The sequence below is a fragment of the Phyllostomus hastatus genome, unplaced genomic scaffold (assembly GCF_019186645.2).
Source record: "Phyllostomus hastatus isolate PE091 unplaced genomic scaffold, TTU_PhHast_1.1 phas_contig_1048, whole genome shotgun sequence".
NCBI classification, from domain to species: domain Eukaryota; kingdom Metazoa; phylum Chordata; class Mammalia; order Chiroptera; family Phyllostomidae; genus Phyllostomus; species Phyllostomus hastatus.
Window position 1 is genome coordinate 2,387,082 of NW_025333513.1, and position 18,685 is coordinate 2,405,766.

The 18,685-nt window shown below is 44.1% G+C and overlaps 1 protein-coding gene across 4 annotated transcripts; it reads left to right on the forward strand.

Moving 5' to 3' along the window:
- The first annotated feature begins 105 nt into the window (after positions 1 to 105).
- Positions 106 to 16,860, forward strand: LOC123816020 (HLA class II histocompatibility antigen, DM alpha chain). 4 transcript variants are annotated; one of them, XM_045834755.1, is made up of 7 exons: positions 106 to 245; positions 372 to 543; positions 2,556 to 2,641; positions 14,810 to 15,082; positions 15,629 to 15,907; positions 16,131 to 16,256; positions 16,627 to 16,860. In XM_045834755.1, the coding sequence occupies exons 4-7, from the start codon at positions 14,851 to 14,853 to the stop codon at positions 16,629 to 16,631; spliced, it is 642 nt and encodes a 213-aa protein (XP_045690711.1). In that variant the 5' UTR covers positions 106 to 245; positions 372 to 543; positions 2,556 to 2,641; positions 14,810 to 14,850; the 3' UTR covers positions 16,632 to 16,860. The 4 variants fall into 4 exon arrangements, with proteins under 4 accessions (XP_045690711.1, XP_045690704.1, XP_045690695.1 ...); XM_045834748.1 differs by lacking the exon at positions 372 to 543 and having other exon boundaries at positions 179 to 371; XM_045834739.1 differs by lacking the exons at positions 106 to 245; positions 372 to 543; positions 2,556 to 2,641 and adding an exon at positions 12,922 to 13,078.
- The last annotated feature ends 1,825 nt before the right edge of the window (positions 16,861 to 18,685 follow it).

An 18,685-nucleotide genomic window follows, 5' to 3' on the forward strand; every position in this document is an offset into this window, starting at 1 on the left:
ATGCCGCTGCTTCTCTAACCTACCGCTACCTATCCAGCCGTCGCCGACCTTGTCCCCGCCCCCCAACGCCTCTCCTTGTGGGTTCGGCAAGGCTGCTGCCGCCCGGAAACGTTGAACTGCGCAGGCGCAAGGATGCGACCAGCTAGGAGAAGGGGAAAGGAGCGCCGGAGGCTGCGGGAAGAGTAGCAGAGCGCAGGCGTCCGGGCAGGCGCCTCAGCCTGCGCGGCCCGTCTGGAAAGCTCTGGGTGGGTGGGGTGGAAGAGGGCGTGGCGCACGGACCTCCGTCTTCTCCGGCTTCTTCGGCCCCTTCAGCCCTTTCTCCAAAGTCCGCGACTTGCCGGGGCGGCCTCCCTCAATTCCTTTTTCCGCAGGTATGAGGTGCACCTGGACCTGTTCGGACTGAGTCCAGCGAAAATGCGAGCCACAGAGCTGCAGTCAGTGAAAGAATGGGGCCTAGATCTGGAGATGTGAGAGTTTGCTGCGCGAGAGGGACTTAGTCACTCTCTTGGTACCTGAGGCGGGGAGATGAAGTGCCAGTGCAAGGTGTGGGCTTTTTGTTTCACATGTTTGCATTAGGCAGGTTTACAATCTCTCCTCTCCTTTACGTTTCCTCTGAACGTAACTAAACTTCTTTATTTCATTAAGACCTGCTAGTCCTTGGATTCCTCTGCCTTCTACAAAACTTACCAGCTTCTCATCACTTTTACTTTACTCATATCGTGCTCAACCATTGAAAGTAGAACTCTTAGTTTTTCCTAAGGCTTTGCCCGTAACTGTTTCGATCTTGAGTCAATCCCATAACAGGGATGTTACTGTGATTGCGTTGCCACTTAAAGCAGACCTTTTGCTTGTTCATAGACAGCGATTCCTCCCATTGACCCTGAGTGTAGTTAAAAATTTTAGTCTGTATTCTGTAACGTCTTCACTGCCCACCAATAACAGCAGAAACGGGGCATGTCTGTTACTAGAAATCCTCTCCTATGGTTAAGGAAATTCCTTTTTATTTGACCTGGTTGACCTTATCCATTACTCTGAAGCTATCTTTGATTTTCTACCAATTGGCATTTTTAACTTTTTCATTCTACAAGTTTCCCAGTCAAAAAAAGGAAAGAAAAAAGTACATAACCTTATCACTATTATATCCCTGTATAGACTCTTATGTATTCTCAGTTCTCCTGCACAGCCAACACCTGAAATTACCTAAATTTTCCCCTCTGCCTCTTTCTTCCACTACTGAAACTGTTCTGGCAAATATCACCAAGGACCTCCTAATTGGCAAGGGCCGGAAGCACTTTTCAGTTATCTTACTTGTCCTCTTTGAGGCGTTTGACACTTGATCATGCTTCCTTCCTGAAATTCACTGCACTCTTGATTTCTGTGACCAGGCTCAGTTGTTTCTCTCCCTACTTGTCCAGTTGTTCTTTCCCATCTCCTCATGGACTCTATGTTATTCCTTCCTCCGTGTTGAAGTTTGCCAGGATTTTGCTTCAGTTTACTTGTAGTTTTGCTCATCTCCTCTAAGTAATTTCACTCAATGACTCAAAGCTTCTCAAATATGTACCTTTAGTTCACACAATTCTCCAGAACTTAACTTGGAGTTAAATATTGCCACTTGGATAACTCCCAGATGTTTCAGCCTGTTCAAAATTGATGCAATCTCTATGTGTGCAAGACTTGCTCCTATATTACCCTGGCTCTTTGTGAATAGCAGCTATTCAGTCACAAAGCCTGGAATCTGGGAGCCTGTTCTTGACTTCTTTTTCTTACAGCTTTATATTTACTAGACTTACCATTTTGTCTCTAAAATATCTATTGATTCACACTCAGTCCTTATCCTATCACCTGAACTACATCAACAGCTTCCTGATTTTTCTTCTAAAGCTTCACTGTTCCATACCGTAGCCAGTAGCCACATGTGACTATTTAAGTTAACATTAAATGCAATTTTAAATTTAGTTCCTCAGTTGCAATGGCCACATTTCAAGGTCTCACTGCTACATGTAGCTAATGGCTATCTCATTGGACAGCACACATTATAAAACATTTCCATCACTGCAGAAAGTGTTTTGAAGATTTCTGCCCTAGATTTTGTTCTCTGCCTTTGCCGCAGTACTGTGAGGTTTCCAAAGTACACCACTGGCCTTATGTTACTGTTTAAACCGTATATTAATTCCTCATTGCCTGGGAGATAAAGTCCAAATTCCTGCACCTGACAGAAAGATCTGCCTACCTCTTCAGCCTTGACGTTGTCCATTTCCTCTTGTGCCCTATACTCCAACTATAATGAACTGTTTCTTAAGACACCATTATGCCTTTGTATTTTATACATATTGCAGTCTAATTGGCTTTTCCCTGTCCATTTAAGTCCCCAAAGCATCTGAAAAACCTACTCTTGCCTCTGAAATTGAGCTGACTGCTCCTTCCTTGGTGTCCTTATGATTGCGCCTTTCACAGTGAATGGAAATTACATGATTACATGCTGCTCTTTCTTATGAGACTTTAATCTTGAGGACAGGGTCATCTTGGTTTTTTTTGTTTGTTTGTTTGTTTTTTAGTATATATTCCCAGCTCCTGGCATAGTACCTGGACAGTATGAGGTGCTCACAAAGTGAACAAAATGTTGAAGGAAATTGATGCTTAAGTAAGTATGTGACTTAGGTAAGATTGTAATGTATATGTTTATGGTGTACTGTGCATAGTATTGGGGAAATAATCATAGTAAGGCAGCCATTGCTTTCAAATACACATTTGAGACATTAGGACGGTATGAGGAAAGATAGAAGCCATATAGCAAAGGTCGTTTTTACAGAGAATGGTGCAGGCCAGCCTGGCCAGAAGAGAATACAAGCTACAAGAAGTAAAGCACTAGTAGAGAACACTGGGAGGTAAATTTATTTGAGGTAGTGTGGAAGATTTCTAATGCTGTTAAGTTTGGACTCAGTGGGGAGCAACTAGAAATTTTTGAGCAATGACTTATTCAAGATTATGTCATAGGATAGGAACTCTATCTTCATATCCCTAGTAGGTAGCACTATACCTGTTAATAAACAAAAAATGAAGAGGGTAAAGGGGGGATAAATGATGAGGGAAGGAGATTTGACTTTGGGTGGTGAACATACAATACAATATACAGATGACGTATTATAGAATTGTACATTTGAAACCTATATAATTTTATTAAACCATTGCCACCCCAGTAAATTCAATAAAAATTTTTAAAAACCCACAAAAATGAAAATTCCAGGTTGGAGGGAGATGAGACTGGTGATAGCTAACATTGTTGAGTACTTGAAATTGTTGAGTCAGGCCCAATTGTAAGTCCTTTACATGTGTTAACTCTCTTAATCATTATAACCCTATGATGTAGGTACTGTTGTTATTACCGCCACTTTTCAAATGAAGCAACTGAAGCAAAAGATGTTAAATAATTTGCCCATGGTCGCACTATTAGTAAGTGACCAAAGCTGGGCTTTGAACCCAGGCAGTCTGCCCTGGATGGTATGTTATTCTGGTTGCTAAGCACAACAGATAGTTTAAGATCTAGGATTTAAGTTAGAGGAAAAAAAGGAGAGGTAGATTTGGGAGTCACCTTTGAGGCAGTGTTTGAATTAGTTGTGTAGGTAAATGAGATTTATAAGGGAGGAAGTATGGAATAGAATTTAGTTTTGAGTCAAGGATTGCTCTTTGGGTTAGCTCCCCAAGGAGCAAGTATAGGAAGTGGATGCCCTGGCTGGTGTGGCTTCATGGATTGAGCACCAGCCTGTGAACCAGAGGGTCCCTGTCAGGGCACATGCCTGACTGATTCCCAGTCAGGGCACATGCCTGGGTTGTGGGCCAGGTCCCCAGTTGAGGGGGTGTGAGAGGCAACCACACATCCATGTTTCTCTCCCTCTCTTCCTCCCCCTCTCTTTAAAAACAAGTAAATAAAATATTTTGAAAAAAAAAAAAGAATAGGAAGTAGAACCAATGGAAGAGCATCAGACAGGAAGGAAAAGTAGAACAACACAATATGAGTAAGGAAGAACAAGAGACGTGTCTAGCGAAGACTTGTTGAATGAGTTTTTAAGCTTGTTTGCACCATGGATGTCTTTGGCAGTTGGTGGCACCTTTGGACTGTGTCCAACAATAATACTTGCAAATGCACAAATAAAATATACAATTATCAAAACACTTAAAGAAATGTGTGATGGTAATGTGTTTTCTTATTAATACAATACATGTGTTTCTCAACTCATATTAAATAAAATGGTTTACTGTCAGGTCTAACAACTTACATAATTGTAGAAATATTTTGAGTTATCTGTATATGTGTTATGAAAATATTGATGATTTTTACTGATGACAACATAACATTAATACTACAAAGATGTATTTTCTACGTTTATAAAACTAAATTTTAGTTGGTTAGTTGTTAGTGAAAATAAGGTGACTTTTTTATTCCATCCACATTCATGGATCCCTGAATTACATGGCATGTGGACTGCAGGACAAGAACCTCTGTTCTGACTGGTGAGGAGGTGGGATCCCCCCCGACAGATATGTGTGGGAGAATGAAGAAAGTGGAACAATCAGTTGTTGATGTGGGGCTCACTTACTGATATTGGAGAGCAGTTTCTGTCATCTGGGTAGAACTCGAGAGTATAGGGGATCCACACCAAGTAATTCAGACTGAATATAGTAGAAAGGAAGAGGCTATTTTGAAGTTTCTTGATTGGGGAATTGAGAGCTACCTTTGTAGGAATATTTACTTGGTAACACTGTATACCATGGATTGGTTTTGTAGACACTGGAGGTTGGTCAGCTAGCAACCTTAGCAGCACACGTTCATGTATGAGATAAGAAGGAATAAAGTAGTTGCAGCATCAGAACTGACTGCACTCAGAAGAGAACCTAATACTCTGGTCTACAAGGTCCTACATGACTTTGCTTTTGCTTGTCTCCGTCCTCATCTGCTGTCCTCCTACTCGCTAATTATGCTGTAGCCATGTTGGTCCTCCCTCACTTCCTGGAAGAAGCCAGTCCTTTTCCTGCCTCATGGTCTACACATGGTGCTCCCTCTGTTGGTGTACTCTACCTGCTCTGCCTAACTCCTACTTGCCCTTCAGGTCCCATCTCAATATCAGGAGGTTCCCAACTCCAGCTAGTCTCTTAGGAAATCATATTTTTCCTTTATAGTGCCTTTTACAATTTGCTTTTAAAAAAGATTTTATTTACAATTTGCTTTAAAAAAAGAGAGGAAGGGAGGGGGAAGAGAAACATCGATTGGTTGCCTCTTCTTCATGCTACGACCAGGACCAAAGCTGCACACCCAGGCATGCGCCCTGACGTGGAATTGAACCAGTGACCTTTCACTTTGCAGGATGATAGCCAACCAACTGAGCCACACTGGTCAGGGCTAAAATTTGCTTTTATAGATTTGTATGTTTACTTGTTCAATGTCTCTTTATTTTCATTAGATTACAAGTTTCATTGTAGGTGGTGTCTGGTGACCAGTATACTTCCTGGTACATAGAGGGTGGTCAGTAAATATTTGCTAAATAAATAAATGAACCTCTTTGAGCCAGAGTTCTTGTTTATCTACTGAGGGTAATAAATGCCAACTTTGTAGATCAGTTGACAGGATCACTACTCCTCGTAATGTAGCTTAAAGGGAAGGATGGTATGGATATGTAGAGATACTGAGCTAGGAGTGAAGGTAAGTGTGAGGGCTGGGTGGCTAGGTTTGATCTCTAAAGTAGGAGGTGGCAGGCACTAGGAAGAAAGTGGCAGCTGGGAAGGACCTAGAATGGAATGGGAAGAGTGGTGGTGTGCACAGGGAAGGCAGTAGGGGTGAAGGTGTTTGTAGAGTAGCCCAGAGCCATTCCTGGTAAGATTTACTGTTGAAATCTCTGTTAGAAGGGTCTATCTGTTCTAAGCAGGGGTGTCCAACCTTTTGGTGTCTCTGGGCTACCCTGGAAGAATTGTCTTGGGCTACACATTAAATACATTGTGACACATAACCACAAAAACTCATAATGTTTAAGTAAATTTACGATTTTGTGTTAGGTCACATTCACAGCCATCCTGAGCCACATTTGGTCCTTGGGCTGCAGATAAGACACTCCTGCAAAAGCTTGAAGGCTTCCAGGCTCAGCTTCAACCCCTTTAGTAACTAGCAGCCTATTTATTCATCCAATGAGCAGTCATTTGGTGGGCTTTCTTGGTAGATGCTGAGAATGTGAAAATATGACATGATCCCCTTAAGGACCTTGCAGTGGGGGTGAGGTGATTTAAGCAGACATAAATAAAAGGGAATTATAAAAATGATGGTAATGGCAGGCCAGGGTGCTGTGTTAGCATACTGAAGACATTACTTACTGATCTCTCTATTTAGTTCCGAGAAGTCTAGGGGAGGGGAGATTCTGTCTCAAAGGAATGTAGAATAGGTTAAATAGGATCCAGATCAAAAGTAAGATATGACTGAGTATGCATAATAAAAATACCCCTTTAGAAGCACTGGAAAATAAGATTGGAGACAGAGAAACCAGTTATAAGAAAGTTGCAGTAATTCAAGGGATAAACCAATGAGTGAACCATTGGGAATGGAAAGGAAAGGGAGGACAGATTTAAGATCTTTTGAAGAGGTAAAATTGATAGGATTTGGTAAACAGAGGGATGAGAAGTTTTGAGAAAGGTGAAGTTGTCATGATTGACATATTTGTAGCTCAGATAATTGGCTGGACAGTTACTAAATTCTTGAAAATAAGAGTTGGAACATGTTGGGAAGGGAAGGTGATGAATTTTGTAAATTTTGAGATGGAGGTGCATTCAGAGTTGTATTTGCTAAACTTGAATTTGTTTATTGGAATTCATTATTGAACTATCAAGAGGGATTTATGCGACAATATAAAATAGGAAACTCAACCAATTTTTTTTTTAATGAAAGCACAGTTTGAAAACCATAAGACAGCTGCTTTTCATTTAAAACATCTTTTAGGCATTTTTGAGATAGTTGGGAAAAACAGATTGTGTTAAATGAAGTTAAGCCATTATTTTTAATGTTTTTGGTGATAGTATAGGTTTTGCAAAGAAAAGTTATCTATTATCGGTATCCTTAGAAATATATTCCCTTGTGGAATATAATGACAACATTTGCTTAAAATACTACAGAAAAAGAACCTGAAAGAATAGATGAAACAAGGGAAGACAGAATATTGAAAATTGTTGAAACTTAAGAGAGTACATGGGGGTTTGTTCTTTTGTGTATGTTTGAAATTTTTTATAGTAGAATTTTTTAAAAGCCCTTTTAGTCATAAATCCAAAGGAAATCAGTTAGTAGAATATAAATATTTCTATTCATAAATCAACATTGAATCGTATCATAAGTGTATTTTGAGTTTGTGGCAAGATTTGTGACAGACCACAGATCATCAAATAGGTGACATCACCCAGCAGTTACTTGGTAAATGCTGCCTGAGCATTAATGCAGATGTTACCTCCTTTTTATGCCTCAGGCGGTCTCATGTAATTGGGATGCGGTAAATTCAAGAGAGCTGTGTTGAGGTGGTGGTTTGGTTTGTGGTGATTCTCCCTTCTCTGTAAATAGCTCTAATGCACAGAGGTGATACTGTGCCTGGTCACAGCTAATTGATCTGGAGGTATACACCTAATACAAGGTGAGGCATACTAATGGCAACTAACCCCTGGTGCTAGGGCCCCTGTGGCTCCCCTTCCTGGGGCTAGCTTAGTCCCCTGTAATTTTGATTTCATGAGCTCACTCAGTTTCCTTCTAATAAATTGCCATTTTTAAATTTAAGTTAGCCAGAATTGATTTCTATTGCTTACAACCAAGCCTTATTAAATATGGTAAGTTATTGCCAGTAATTATATAAATGTGTTTTGTGTTGAAATAAATTTAAAAATAAAAAATTTTTCGGGGAGACTTCTGTGGGGACAACTGTCACACAACATCCAAATGGAGCTGCCTATAGGCTACTTACTGGGGGCAAGGGGTGGGGAGCAGAGCAGAGCTGAGCTGAAGTGTTATTAGATTTGGTCAACAGCAGCCAGTGTTGGTAAGGGAAGTCATGTGGGAGTAAATGCCATCCAGGACATGTACAGTGTAAAAGAAAAGGTTAAGGACAAACCTCCAGGAACATCAACAACACTTAAGGGGCAGCTGAAAGGAAGGGTTCCACAAAGGAGTCTGGGAAGAGGACACCAGAGAAATGAGAGGACCCATCAGCAAGGAGTATCATCCAGATGCCAAAAAACTAGGAAGAAAGGCCTGGCCAACAGTGTCAAATGTGGCAGAGAGTACAGAGCCCGCTTGACTTAGCAACACCAATACTAGTGAGCAATTTCATTGTGGAGCGGTAAGGATTAAATGGCAAGTATCGAAGGGAAGAAATGGTTACCACGACTTTCAGAAAATCTGGCTCTGCCAAGAAAACAGCAGTAGTAGACAGGATGGGAGAGCTGAGTGTCAGGAGCTGTGGCCTCCTGGGTCTGTGGTGCCCTGCTGCTGTTCTCAGGTGCATTCATATGCGAAGACCAAAGCAGATAATTTCTGGTAGGCCAGACTATCTGCCTTACTCCTCTTTTGCCCACAATTACCACTTTCCCAAACTGATGAGAGACTGTTTTGAGATTATCTATTAGTAGGTAGGAGGTTAGATAATCTATTATGGTAGGGCCCTGACAGGAAGAAGGAAAGGTAATTAATTATTAGTGTTTGAACAAGTAGTTAGCCATACCTCACTCTTGTCCTGATGATGGGATTATAGTTCTCCTGCTGGTCTTGTCTACCCTTTCCCTTGTTCCTCCCACCCAGAGGAGTTGCAGCGTCTGCTATATGTGTTACTAGCCCTCCCATTCAGACCTCCTTCCAAGTGGTCCATTGTATCTGGGGCAGAATGTGTTCATTAACCAGTTGTCATCTCCAAGGGCTAATGAGGCTCTTCTTTGGAGGGTAGGTTTATTTTGGGTCCTCCACCCCAATTCTGACTACAGATGTAGAACAGTGTTAGCAAACTGGTCTGTGAGGGAAATCCAGCCCAAGTACTGAAGGGATTTTACATTTTTAGATGGTTGAAAAAAATTATATTTTGTATCTAAGTTATATGAATTTTAAATGTTAGTGTCCAGAGGTAAAAAGAAAGTTAAGAACAAAACGCCAGGAACACCAATATTTTTAAAAATAGCTGAAAAGAAGTAGTCCCGAAAGAGACCTAAGGAGAGGCTCAAGAAGTGGGAGGAGAAGCAGGAGGACACAGTAGTCTGCTCTTTCATTGATGTGTTGCCTGGGGCTGTTTGCGAGCCAGGCTGAGTACTGACCAAGACGGAATGGCCCACGAAGCCTAAACTGTTTACTGTCTGGTCCTTCTCAGAAAAAGTTTGCTGACACCGTGTGTGGCAGTGTGCCATATATCTCCTCCCAGCCCAGTGCTGTCACAGACTTTCTACTTTCCTAGGGACTGGAACCTTCCTACCATAGCAACTAACATGGGTTAGTCCACAAAGCAGGGACATTGGGAAAGTGTTCCACTTACTGGAGTGCAGTACAGTGATTTCCAAACCTACCCCTACTCTGGCACCCTGCCTGCCACACACCACCTGCCCCTACCCGCCATTGACATCTCAGAATATCCAGGAGTTCATGGGGGTTGCTTTTGTTTGGGGCTGTTCTTGCTCTTACTTGCTTTTCTAAAGGGAGTATGGATTTTGAAAGTGTCAGAAATATGGACGGACCATATCAACAGATCAATTTCTAAGGTTACTTAGTGGCCACACTAGTTCTTTCTCCGCCCACCCCTTCTCTCTCTTCTACTCTATCAAACTTGCAGCTATATGCTGACAGTTTCTTTCTCGCCTCCCACTTCTCAGCCCACCACCATCTGGAGTCACGCCTACTACAACACTGAAACTGCTCTCCATAAATTTGTCAACCATCTCATAATTACCAAACCAAAGGACCCTTTTCAGTCTTTCCTTGATTTCTGAGTCGCAGTTGATGATGCTGACCTTGCCCTTCATGGAACAGCTCTATTTCTCTTAATCTGCTTCCTCTGTGTTCTAGCTCTTCAGATGCTCCCGCTGCCACCAGACTCTCACAAGTTAGAGCATTTCGGTGTACTGGTTATGCAGTGACAGAGAGTGCCTACTTCATGCTCTAGAATGCTAAGCCCAGGAGTCTGCAAGGTGTGTACTTCGAGCCCTCCTGGCCATTTGGCTTCCCATTAGATTCTCAGTAGGAGAAAGCTCAGAAAGTAGGAGAAACTGAGAAGTTTCCTGCTTTGTTGTCTCAAACAGACTGGAAGTAGCAGGTAGTTGCAGCAGCAGCAGCAGGAACAGGTAATTCTGGACCCTAGGCTGCTGGGCAGAGCAAGTGCCTTCTCAATGATCCAGCCTTGCTGGAGATGACAGCTTTTTAGTGGATCCAGGATGGACTGTGCCCTCGGGCAACAGCAGGTGTGCACATGGATTCCAGCTCCGGCAACATCAGCTTCCGATTTCCAGATGTTCCTCTCTCCTACGTGCACTTCCAGCCACTCTCTTTTTCCCTTTTGCACATGTTGCCTTTGGAATGAATTCTCTTTATTAAACCTCTCAGTTTGAAATAACTGGTGTGGTTATATACTCCTTACTGGATCCTAGATCCTGATGGGTGAGGTTTGGGGTATGAACTCTTGCAGACTGTGCTGTGTCACTCCCCACTCATCTCTGCACAGTTCACTTGGGTGATCTCGTCCACCACCTCTGCTTCAACATTTCTGTTGATGAATCTCAAAGGAAGGTTCTTCAGCCCAAAGCAGAAATCCATACTCATATACCTTATATCCCCCATGCTCCTGTTCCACGGGCATCTCAAATTTATGATGTGTAAAACAATTCATTCTCTCCATTAAATCTGCTTCTATGGCATTTTTTTTTCTATTTCAATACAGTCCATCACTGACTACTCACCCTGCCACCCAATCTAGAAACCTGGGTGTCACTCCTGACCGTCCATCTCACCTTCCCACATCTAGTCAGTAGCCAGACCCTTTAGATTCTAGTTCCAAATTATATGAATATTTGATTCTCCCATCTCTCTTCATAACTTTGTTACCACCATTGTTTAGCAAGATATCGGTAAAGGAGAGGGAGCTAAGGGGACTAGACATTGGACTTAATAAAATGGGAAGCATGAGGCTGTTTGCTTCACCAGGAATTTGCAGTTTCTCACCCCAGGAGATTACGCCATAGTGCTCCACCACAAGGATTAACAGCCCTCCCCCCTCAGTCCAGCGCCAGATTGTTGGGGGATGCAGGGAGAGGTGCTGGACCATACAGGCCTATCAGTGTAACTAGGGGGTGTAAACCTATCCAAAACCCGCAAAAACTTGGAAGTTGATTGGTTCTTTTGAGAAGTACCTGGCCCCTCCCAAACCCAAACTAATATAATCCCAGGGGAACAAAGAAGTGAGAGCACTCTCTCCCCTCCTCTCTTCTCTCTTGCTTCTGACCCACACACGGTGCATGCTCCTGTTCTCTCCATGGCCATGAAGCCTTAGCCACGTGGCCCTGGCCTCCAAGAGGAAGCCTGAATACCATAGCGCAGCAGTGCACTGCAGCTGGAAACACTAACTTAGCTGGATGCTGGCCAGGACTGTACTTCGCCATGGAGCAGAAACTCTGGGCAGCAGCCTTCATCTTGGCCCTACTGAGGACAAGATTGGATTTACTTCTTCTATGGTGAGACAGACAAGAGATGGGACATTGGGAAGTCAGGAGGGGAACCCCCTTAATTGTACATCATCAATAAATCATACCATACAGCCACATCCTCCCATAAGGGCCTCAAGAAATTCTTTGCCTTTGGACACCAAAAGAGCCCCACTTCCACTGATACCTTAACTCAGGGTCTTAACATTTGTCATCAGTATCACTGCTATATTGCTACATGAGAGCAGTGTGTGTGTGCAACTTTTTATTTTGGTTTCATATACTACAGGCTTGTGACCAACAGTTTTTCCTCAATTCTTTCTAGGCTCCATTGTTTAAAATATTGGAACAATACTTTAAAATTTTTGAAATGATTGTTCACTCTTCAGTTTTAGTAATGCCATCATCTGCTAAGTACAAGCCAGACCCTCCTTGTGCCTAAACAGGGCTTATGCGATCTGGTTCTAGCTCATCTTGACCCTCCCCACTCCCTCCCCATGACCAACAGGGACGGATGAGCAGTCTGCACAACATTCACATCTGATGTCACAGGGGTCTCTAATGGAAGGCGCTCTGAATGACTGCCTTTTACACAAATGCCTGTCCCTTGATCTGGAATGCTTTTCTCTTATGTTCTTTTAGTCAAATTGTTTTTTCTTCAAGACTCTTAGAAGCCTTCCTGATATGCTTCACCTATTCCTTCGACTTTATAAAATTACTACTTCCAAAACACTTGACACATTCTTAACTAAATATATTACATTGTTGTGTACTTATTATAGACATGCATACTAAACTTGAAGCTTTTGAAGGCAGGAATATGCCTTATTCACCAATGTATTTTCTAGCACTGCTGAACGCACTTGAGCTAAAGATGGAAGGAGAATATTCTCTAAGAAAGAGGAGGAGGCCTGGGGGCATCCCAGAGAGGGTAGGCAGAAAGCAGAGTTTAAGGAGCCCTGGGGGTTTGCTGTGGGAAGAGTAGCTTGCTTCACAGGCACAGGGTTAAGATTCCAGGCTGAGGCTGTAGCCAACACTGAGGGATCGCCACCAGGAGGCAGACATTCCTGCATGGCTACCCAGCCCATTTACACACCCCATTCTGGCCTGTGAAAGAGCAGTTTCAGGATGTTGCTGGCCCAGGGCCTGTCTCCCCAGAGACTGGTGATGTAAAAGCATTCCCTTCTGTGATTGGTTTAGCAAAAATGGCAAGGACGCTATTGGAAGTGAGCTGGTAGAACATTATCTGGGGACAGAGTCTGGGGAGCTGGTGGGTCGCTCCTACCCTACAGTGTGGGTGAGGTGATGGGTCATGAGTGGAGCCCGGGACCTGCGCTGCTGCGGCTGCTACACCTTCTGTGGCTGCTGCCCCACTCCTGGACCGCCCCTCAAGGTAAGACAGCACCTCCCCTTTGCTTCAGTCTTGTCCGGGCTCAGGCCTAGGAAGCCAACACCGAGCGCTGGAAGAAGAGCCCTGTGCTTAGTAAGCGGTTGGAAGAACTGTGGGATACTGGAGACTAACAGAACTGGGAAAAAGCTACTATGCATGGGTGGCTGACAGTATCAGGGGTACTTTATATACTTCATTTAAGCGCCTCTTGAAGCACAGATTATAATATCCATTTTTCAGATGAAGGAAATGAGACTCAGGATTTAAGTAACTTGTCAAAATCCGCACACTGGGAAGTAGTAGAGTTGGGATTTGAATGAAGCAAGTGTTATTTCCACTCGAGTCACTCCATAGCCTGTTATCAACTCATCTTGCAATTTGGGAAAAGTCTTTTTTTTTTTTTTTAAGATTTTATTTGTTTCTTTTTAGAGAGAGGGGAAGGGAGGGAAAATGGGAGAGAAACATCAGTATGTAGCTGCCTTTCAAGCACCCCCTACTGAAGACCTGGCCTGCAACCGAGGCATGTGCCCTGCCTGGGAATCAAACCAGCGACACTAATGTTCCCAGGTCGGCATTCAATCCACTGAGCCACACCAGCCAGGGCAGGGAAAAGTCTTTATTGGTCCTTAATTTCATTTGCTGATAAGGATGGGACAGAATGGAAGGATAGTCTGGAAGTTCCCTCTTACTCTAAATGTCTATTATTCTAGGTATAGGATATTGAGTAGGTTTTTTACTAGCTAGAGGGATTCCTGATGGAAGTTTCATAGAATAGGGATTATTTCTGGCAGCTATGGGGTTATTTCCTGCAGTCCTGTCATTGCAAGAGCTGGACAGTTGAGCAAGGAGGGGGAAATGTTTTCGGAGAGGCCTGGTGCCAAGGAAGTGGCTGAAATCTAGAGATGGTTTTTTCAGTTTATCATGTGTGTCTGAGTGGAGGAGGGACAGTGTCATCTATAGCTTGGGGAGGCCATGACCATTCCTTCATCCTCCCTTCTAAGACTGGGGAACCCATCCAGGACCTCCACAAGTGATTGTGGTGGCCTGTGAATTAGACATCTCTCGTTTGATGCAGCCCTGTGCCAGAACGCATGGCTTGATGAGCAGAATGCAGGCTGGATTTCAGGCTCCAGCTATCTCCTTAGCTGGTGCCTTTGTGCAGTGCACGCGCACACACACACACACACACACACATAACCAATGCTGTGACACTTTAGACAGTAGACCACTTTTACTTTTTACAGCTTTAGACGGTTGGCCTTTTATGGGTGAGGTAGTTTGGAGAGATCCCAATAATTTCTTTTTCACCTCCACTAGATGGGAGAGCCCAAATAAAAGACACTACAGGGGGTTATACCCCACCCCTGCCCCTCTGGTTGCAGCAGGCCTGGCTGTTTTCTTTCTTCCTTTCTCTCTTTCTCTCTTTCTCTCTCTTCTTTCTTGTTTAAAGTTTTTATTTATTTATTTTTAGAGAGAAGGGAAGGGAGGGAGAAAGAGAGGGAGAGAAACATCAATGTGTGGTTGCCTCTCACACACTCCCTACTGGGGACCTGGCCCACAACCCAGGCATGTGCCCTGACTCAGAATCAAACTGGTGACCTTTTGGTTTTCAGGCCAGTGCTCAATCCACTGAGCCAAACCAGCCAGGCCTGGCTGTTTTCTAAGCTAAAGAGGAGAAGGAGGAGGTCCCCCTTACCTGAATCTCACCCTGTCTCCTTTGCACCCCTACTGCAGGGTGGCGAGATAACCTGCAGAACCACACGTTCCAGCACACAATGTACTGTCAGGACTGGAGTCCCAGGATGGGACTGTCGGAGGCCTACGATGGTGACCAGCTTTTCTCCTTCGACTTTTCCCAGAACACCCGAGTGCCTCGCCTGCCTGAATTTGCTGACTGGTCTCAGAAGTCTGGAGATATTTCCACCATTTTATTTGACAAAGCATTCTGCCAAACCATGATCCATGAAATAGGCCCAAAACTTGAAGGGCAAATTCCAGAGTCTAGAGGTCAGGGGCTTTTTAGGGTGGGTTAGGGGCTGCATTCTTAACCTCATTAATCTATAATCTTAATTGCTTCCCTTCACACCACCCCCCACCACCTCTGGTGTGTTTTTGCTGTGGGTCAGAGACAAGTGCCCAGATGTACAGGCATTCAAAGCTATTGTATTTATTACACTTGATGAAGTCAGCAGGGAGCAGCTGAAGCCTAGGGAATATGAGTGCCTATGTTACTATGCTCAGCAAGATGGAAGAGGAGAGTGCACGATGTGCCCAAGTTTTAATGAGAAGACGGCTTGTGATTAGATGCCATTGTGAGGTCTGACAGGAAGTGGTGCAGGAAGTCCAGGTGGACGGCTAGAGTGGCCTAGACCTGGCTCTGCCTCTAGGTCCGGCTCTGGTTCTCACCTAGAAAAAGACCTCCTCAGAGCCCCAACACCTCCCTCATCTCTCCCACAAAGCTTGTCCCCATTGACTCTGTCTCTGCCCACCCCTCCAAACACTGGGGCACCATCTAAACTGTCCCTTCTTTCCCTCATACCTCAATCCCCTCAGGGATTCCTGTTGCTGAGGTATTCACGCTGAAGCCCCTGGAGTTCGGCAAACCCAACACGCTGGTCTGTTTTGTCAGCAATCTCTTCCCACCCGCATTGACGGTGACCTGGCAGCATCATTCTGCCCCTGTGGAAGGTGCCGGGCCCACTTTTGTCTCAGCCATTGATGGACTCAGCTTCCAAGCCTTTTCTTACTTAAACTTCACACCGGAACCCTCTGACCTTTTCTCCTGTGTCGTGACTCATGAGATTGATGGCCAAACAGCAATTGCTTATTGGGGTAAGGCTCCTCCCTGAAAGCCTGGTTCATTTGGGGATAAAAAGGGATAGACCCATGGGGGGGCCTTCTTTCTTTCCTTGGACTTTGTTTAGTCCATTCTCACTGAGCTAACCTCAGTCTTCCATGCCTCAGTTTCTCCCTTGTCATCCCAGACACATCATTCACCTGGGTGGGGGGCTCCCCAACAAGGTCTCGAGGCCCATCTGCTCCCTTTTGTCTCCAGTGCCCAACAACGCACTGCCCTCAGATCTTCTGGAGAATGTGCTGTGTGGTGTGGCCTTCGGCCTGGGTGTGCTGGGCATCATTGTTGGCTTGGTCCTCATCATCTACTTCCGGAAGCCTTGCTCAGGTGGTACATTGGGGCATCTGGAGGGGCTGGCGGGCTAAGGAAGCCATACAGTGATGCATGGGCAGGCATGCCAGGATTATATCGAGCATGGGGAGGACTTAGAATAACCCTCAGGCTCTTTGGTGGGGAGGCTATATTGGGCACCATAGGCATCCACCTTGTTGTAGTCCTGGTTACACACACAATTGTGGGTGACAGAGATGGCTTTGAGTGACAGAGAAGTGATATGGGGAGCTGTAGAAAGGGTGCTTGGAGATGATTTGGGCACAAGGAGAGACCAGCCTCTGTAGGGTGTGCTGCAGGCAGGGAGGGGCCACTGGGGAGGACGGGATCTCCCTAATGGCTTTCCTCCATTCTTTTCTCTCCTCAGACTGATTCTTCCTGATCAGAGTCTGATGCCAACACCTCCGGCCATCCCAGCAGGGGGTGCTCAGGTTTCTCACATACTGCCTGGGATTGATTGCTCCTTCTCAGAGCAGAAGGCCTGGGACTCCCCCAGCTGTGTGTGTGGGTGTACAGGTTGCATCCAGGGGAACCCAGAGTGGCCTTTCTATCATGACCACAATCCTTCCCACTTCAAGGCAATAAATCTTTTTTAACTCACGATGTTTTTTTTTCTGGATATCTTGTTCTGAAATGAGAACTTGAGTGAGTTCTCATTTCAAATTCAACATGCCTTAACTTGAACACAGCTTGTCTTCCTTATGGAGGGAAATGGGAAACTTCCTAACTCCTCAGCTGCCTCTGTTCCCTGGTCTCAGCACCTCGCAATAGCTTCCACTCCCATCAGTGTGGGAAACTATGTGGGAAATGAATGCAGAACTATTTTTGATCATCAGCTCACAAAATGGAGTTTTTGCTTGTGGGTATTTTTGTACTTCACTGCCTTGAGAAGTATGTAACTCCCTTCTACCTTCACCACAGTCGAGGAAACAGGAGTGCAGGAATGGGAAAAATGAACCTTCAGATGCTTTTCTAACTTCTTCATATCAGTTCTGTGAAACCAGCATAATCAGACTCTGGAAGTGACGTCTGAGCAGCCTGGAAGGGCCCAGAATTCACGTGTCCTTTCAAACAGTCTGTTCCTTGGCCTGAGTGGCTCCTCCTGTTCTGGGGGGATAGTGGGGCCAGGGGCATGTGACTACTGGGACTAAATTACTTTGCATACGCTTGGCTTCTTGCCTTCTTTAGAGTCTGGGAGTTGCTTTGGAGGAGGGGGTGGCATTAATCAGAATGAAATTATTTTGGTTTTGGTGAGGGAGTCTCTGTTCTTTGCATTGTACCAGAATCTAATCTAAGGGAAAAAAAAATTCTTTCCAGGAGCTGGAACCTCTCTGAACCACTTCATTTCTAAGAGCAGCATGTTCACAGGTTAAGAGTGTGGGCTATGGAACCAGACTGCTGGAAATTCAATCGTGACTGCAAGTTTTAGCTGTGTACTCTTGGGCAAGTTACTTAACCTCTCTGTGCCTTGACGCCATATTCTGTAAAAGGATGATGATTACAGTAGTGCCCACATTAATAAGATTGTTGTGAAGCTTAAATAAGTTACTACCTGTCAGATGCTTAGAACAGTGTTTGGCACAGAGTGAAGGTGCTCAATAACTTTGCAAAGATCTTCACAGGGGAACTTAGCATCATTGACTTCTTTCTCTTTTTCCAGAACCTATTTTGAATATACCTTCAAGTATTATATTTTCTCCATTTGAGATGTGTTTCTTTTTACTTTACCTTTCTACAGCTGTCTCTTATTACTTTCTACATCTTCCTGATTTCTACCTATTTTCCAACCTATTCAGAAACTCCTGCCAGTCAAGCCTTAAAGCTGCTTTTGTTATGCTGTGTAATCTTAGATAATTCCCATCCCCTCTCTGGGCATCAGATTCCTCATGGAATCTGAGCCTGGAATGATGGGCTTAGGTGTTTTCTGATCAAGCATTCTATTAGAATGTCACTTATAGCATGCAAGAAGCATTCAAGACCCTCTCTACTCTGGGTCCCCTTCTTTTTTTTTTCTTTTCCTTTAAAAAAATTATCATCTTAACCATTTAAAAAAATATATATATATATTGATTCTAGAGAGAGAGGAAGAGAGAAAGGGAGGAAGGGGGAGAAACACCAATGTGATCAGTTGCTTCAGTTGCCTCCTGTACATGTCCTGACTGGGGATCAAACCTGCGACCTTTCTGTGAATGGAATGACACTCCAACTGAGCCACACTGGCTAGGGCTGGGTCCCCTTCTAATAAAAAATATCATCTACTCTTCCCAGCTGGAGTCCTGTTCTTCAATGAATATGTTTTCTCCCTTTCTTGACCGTATCATGTCTACTTTATTTAAGTGCATTTGTCCAGGCTTTTTGCCCTCACCAGAGTGCCTTTCTTGTTCTGTTCTGCTTGTTCTCATATTAACCAACGCTATAGATCCAAC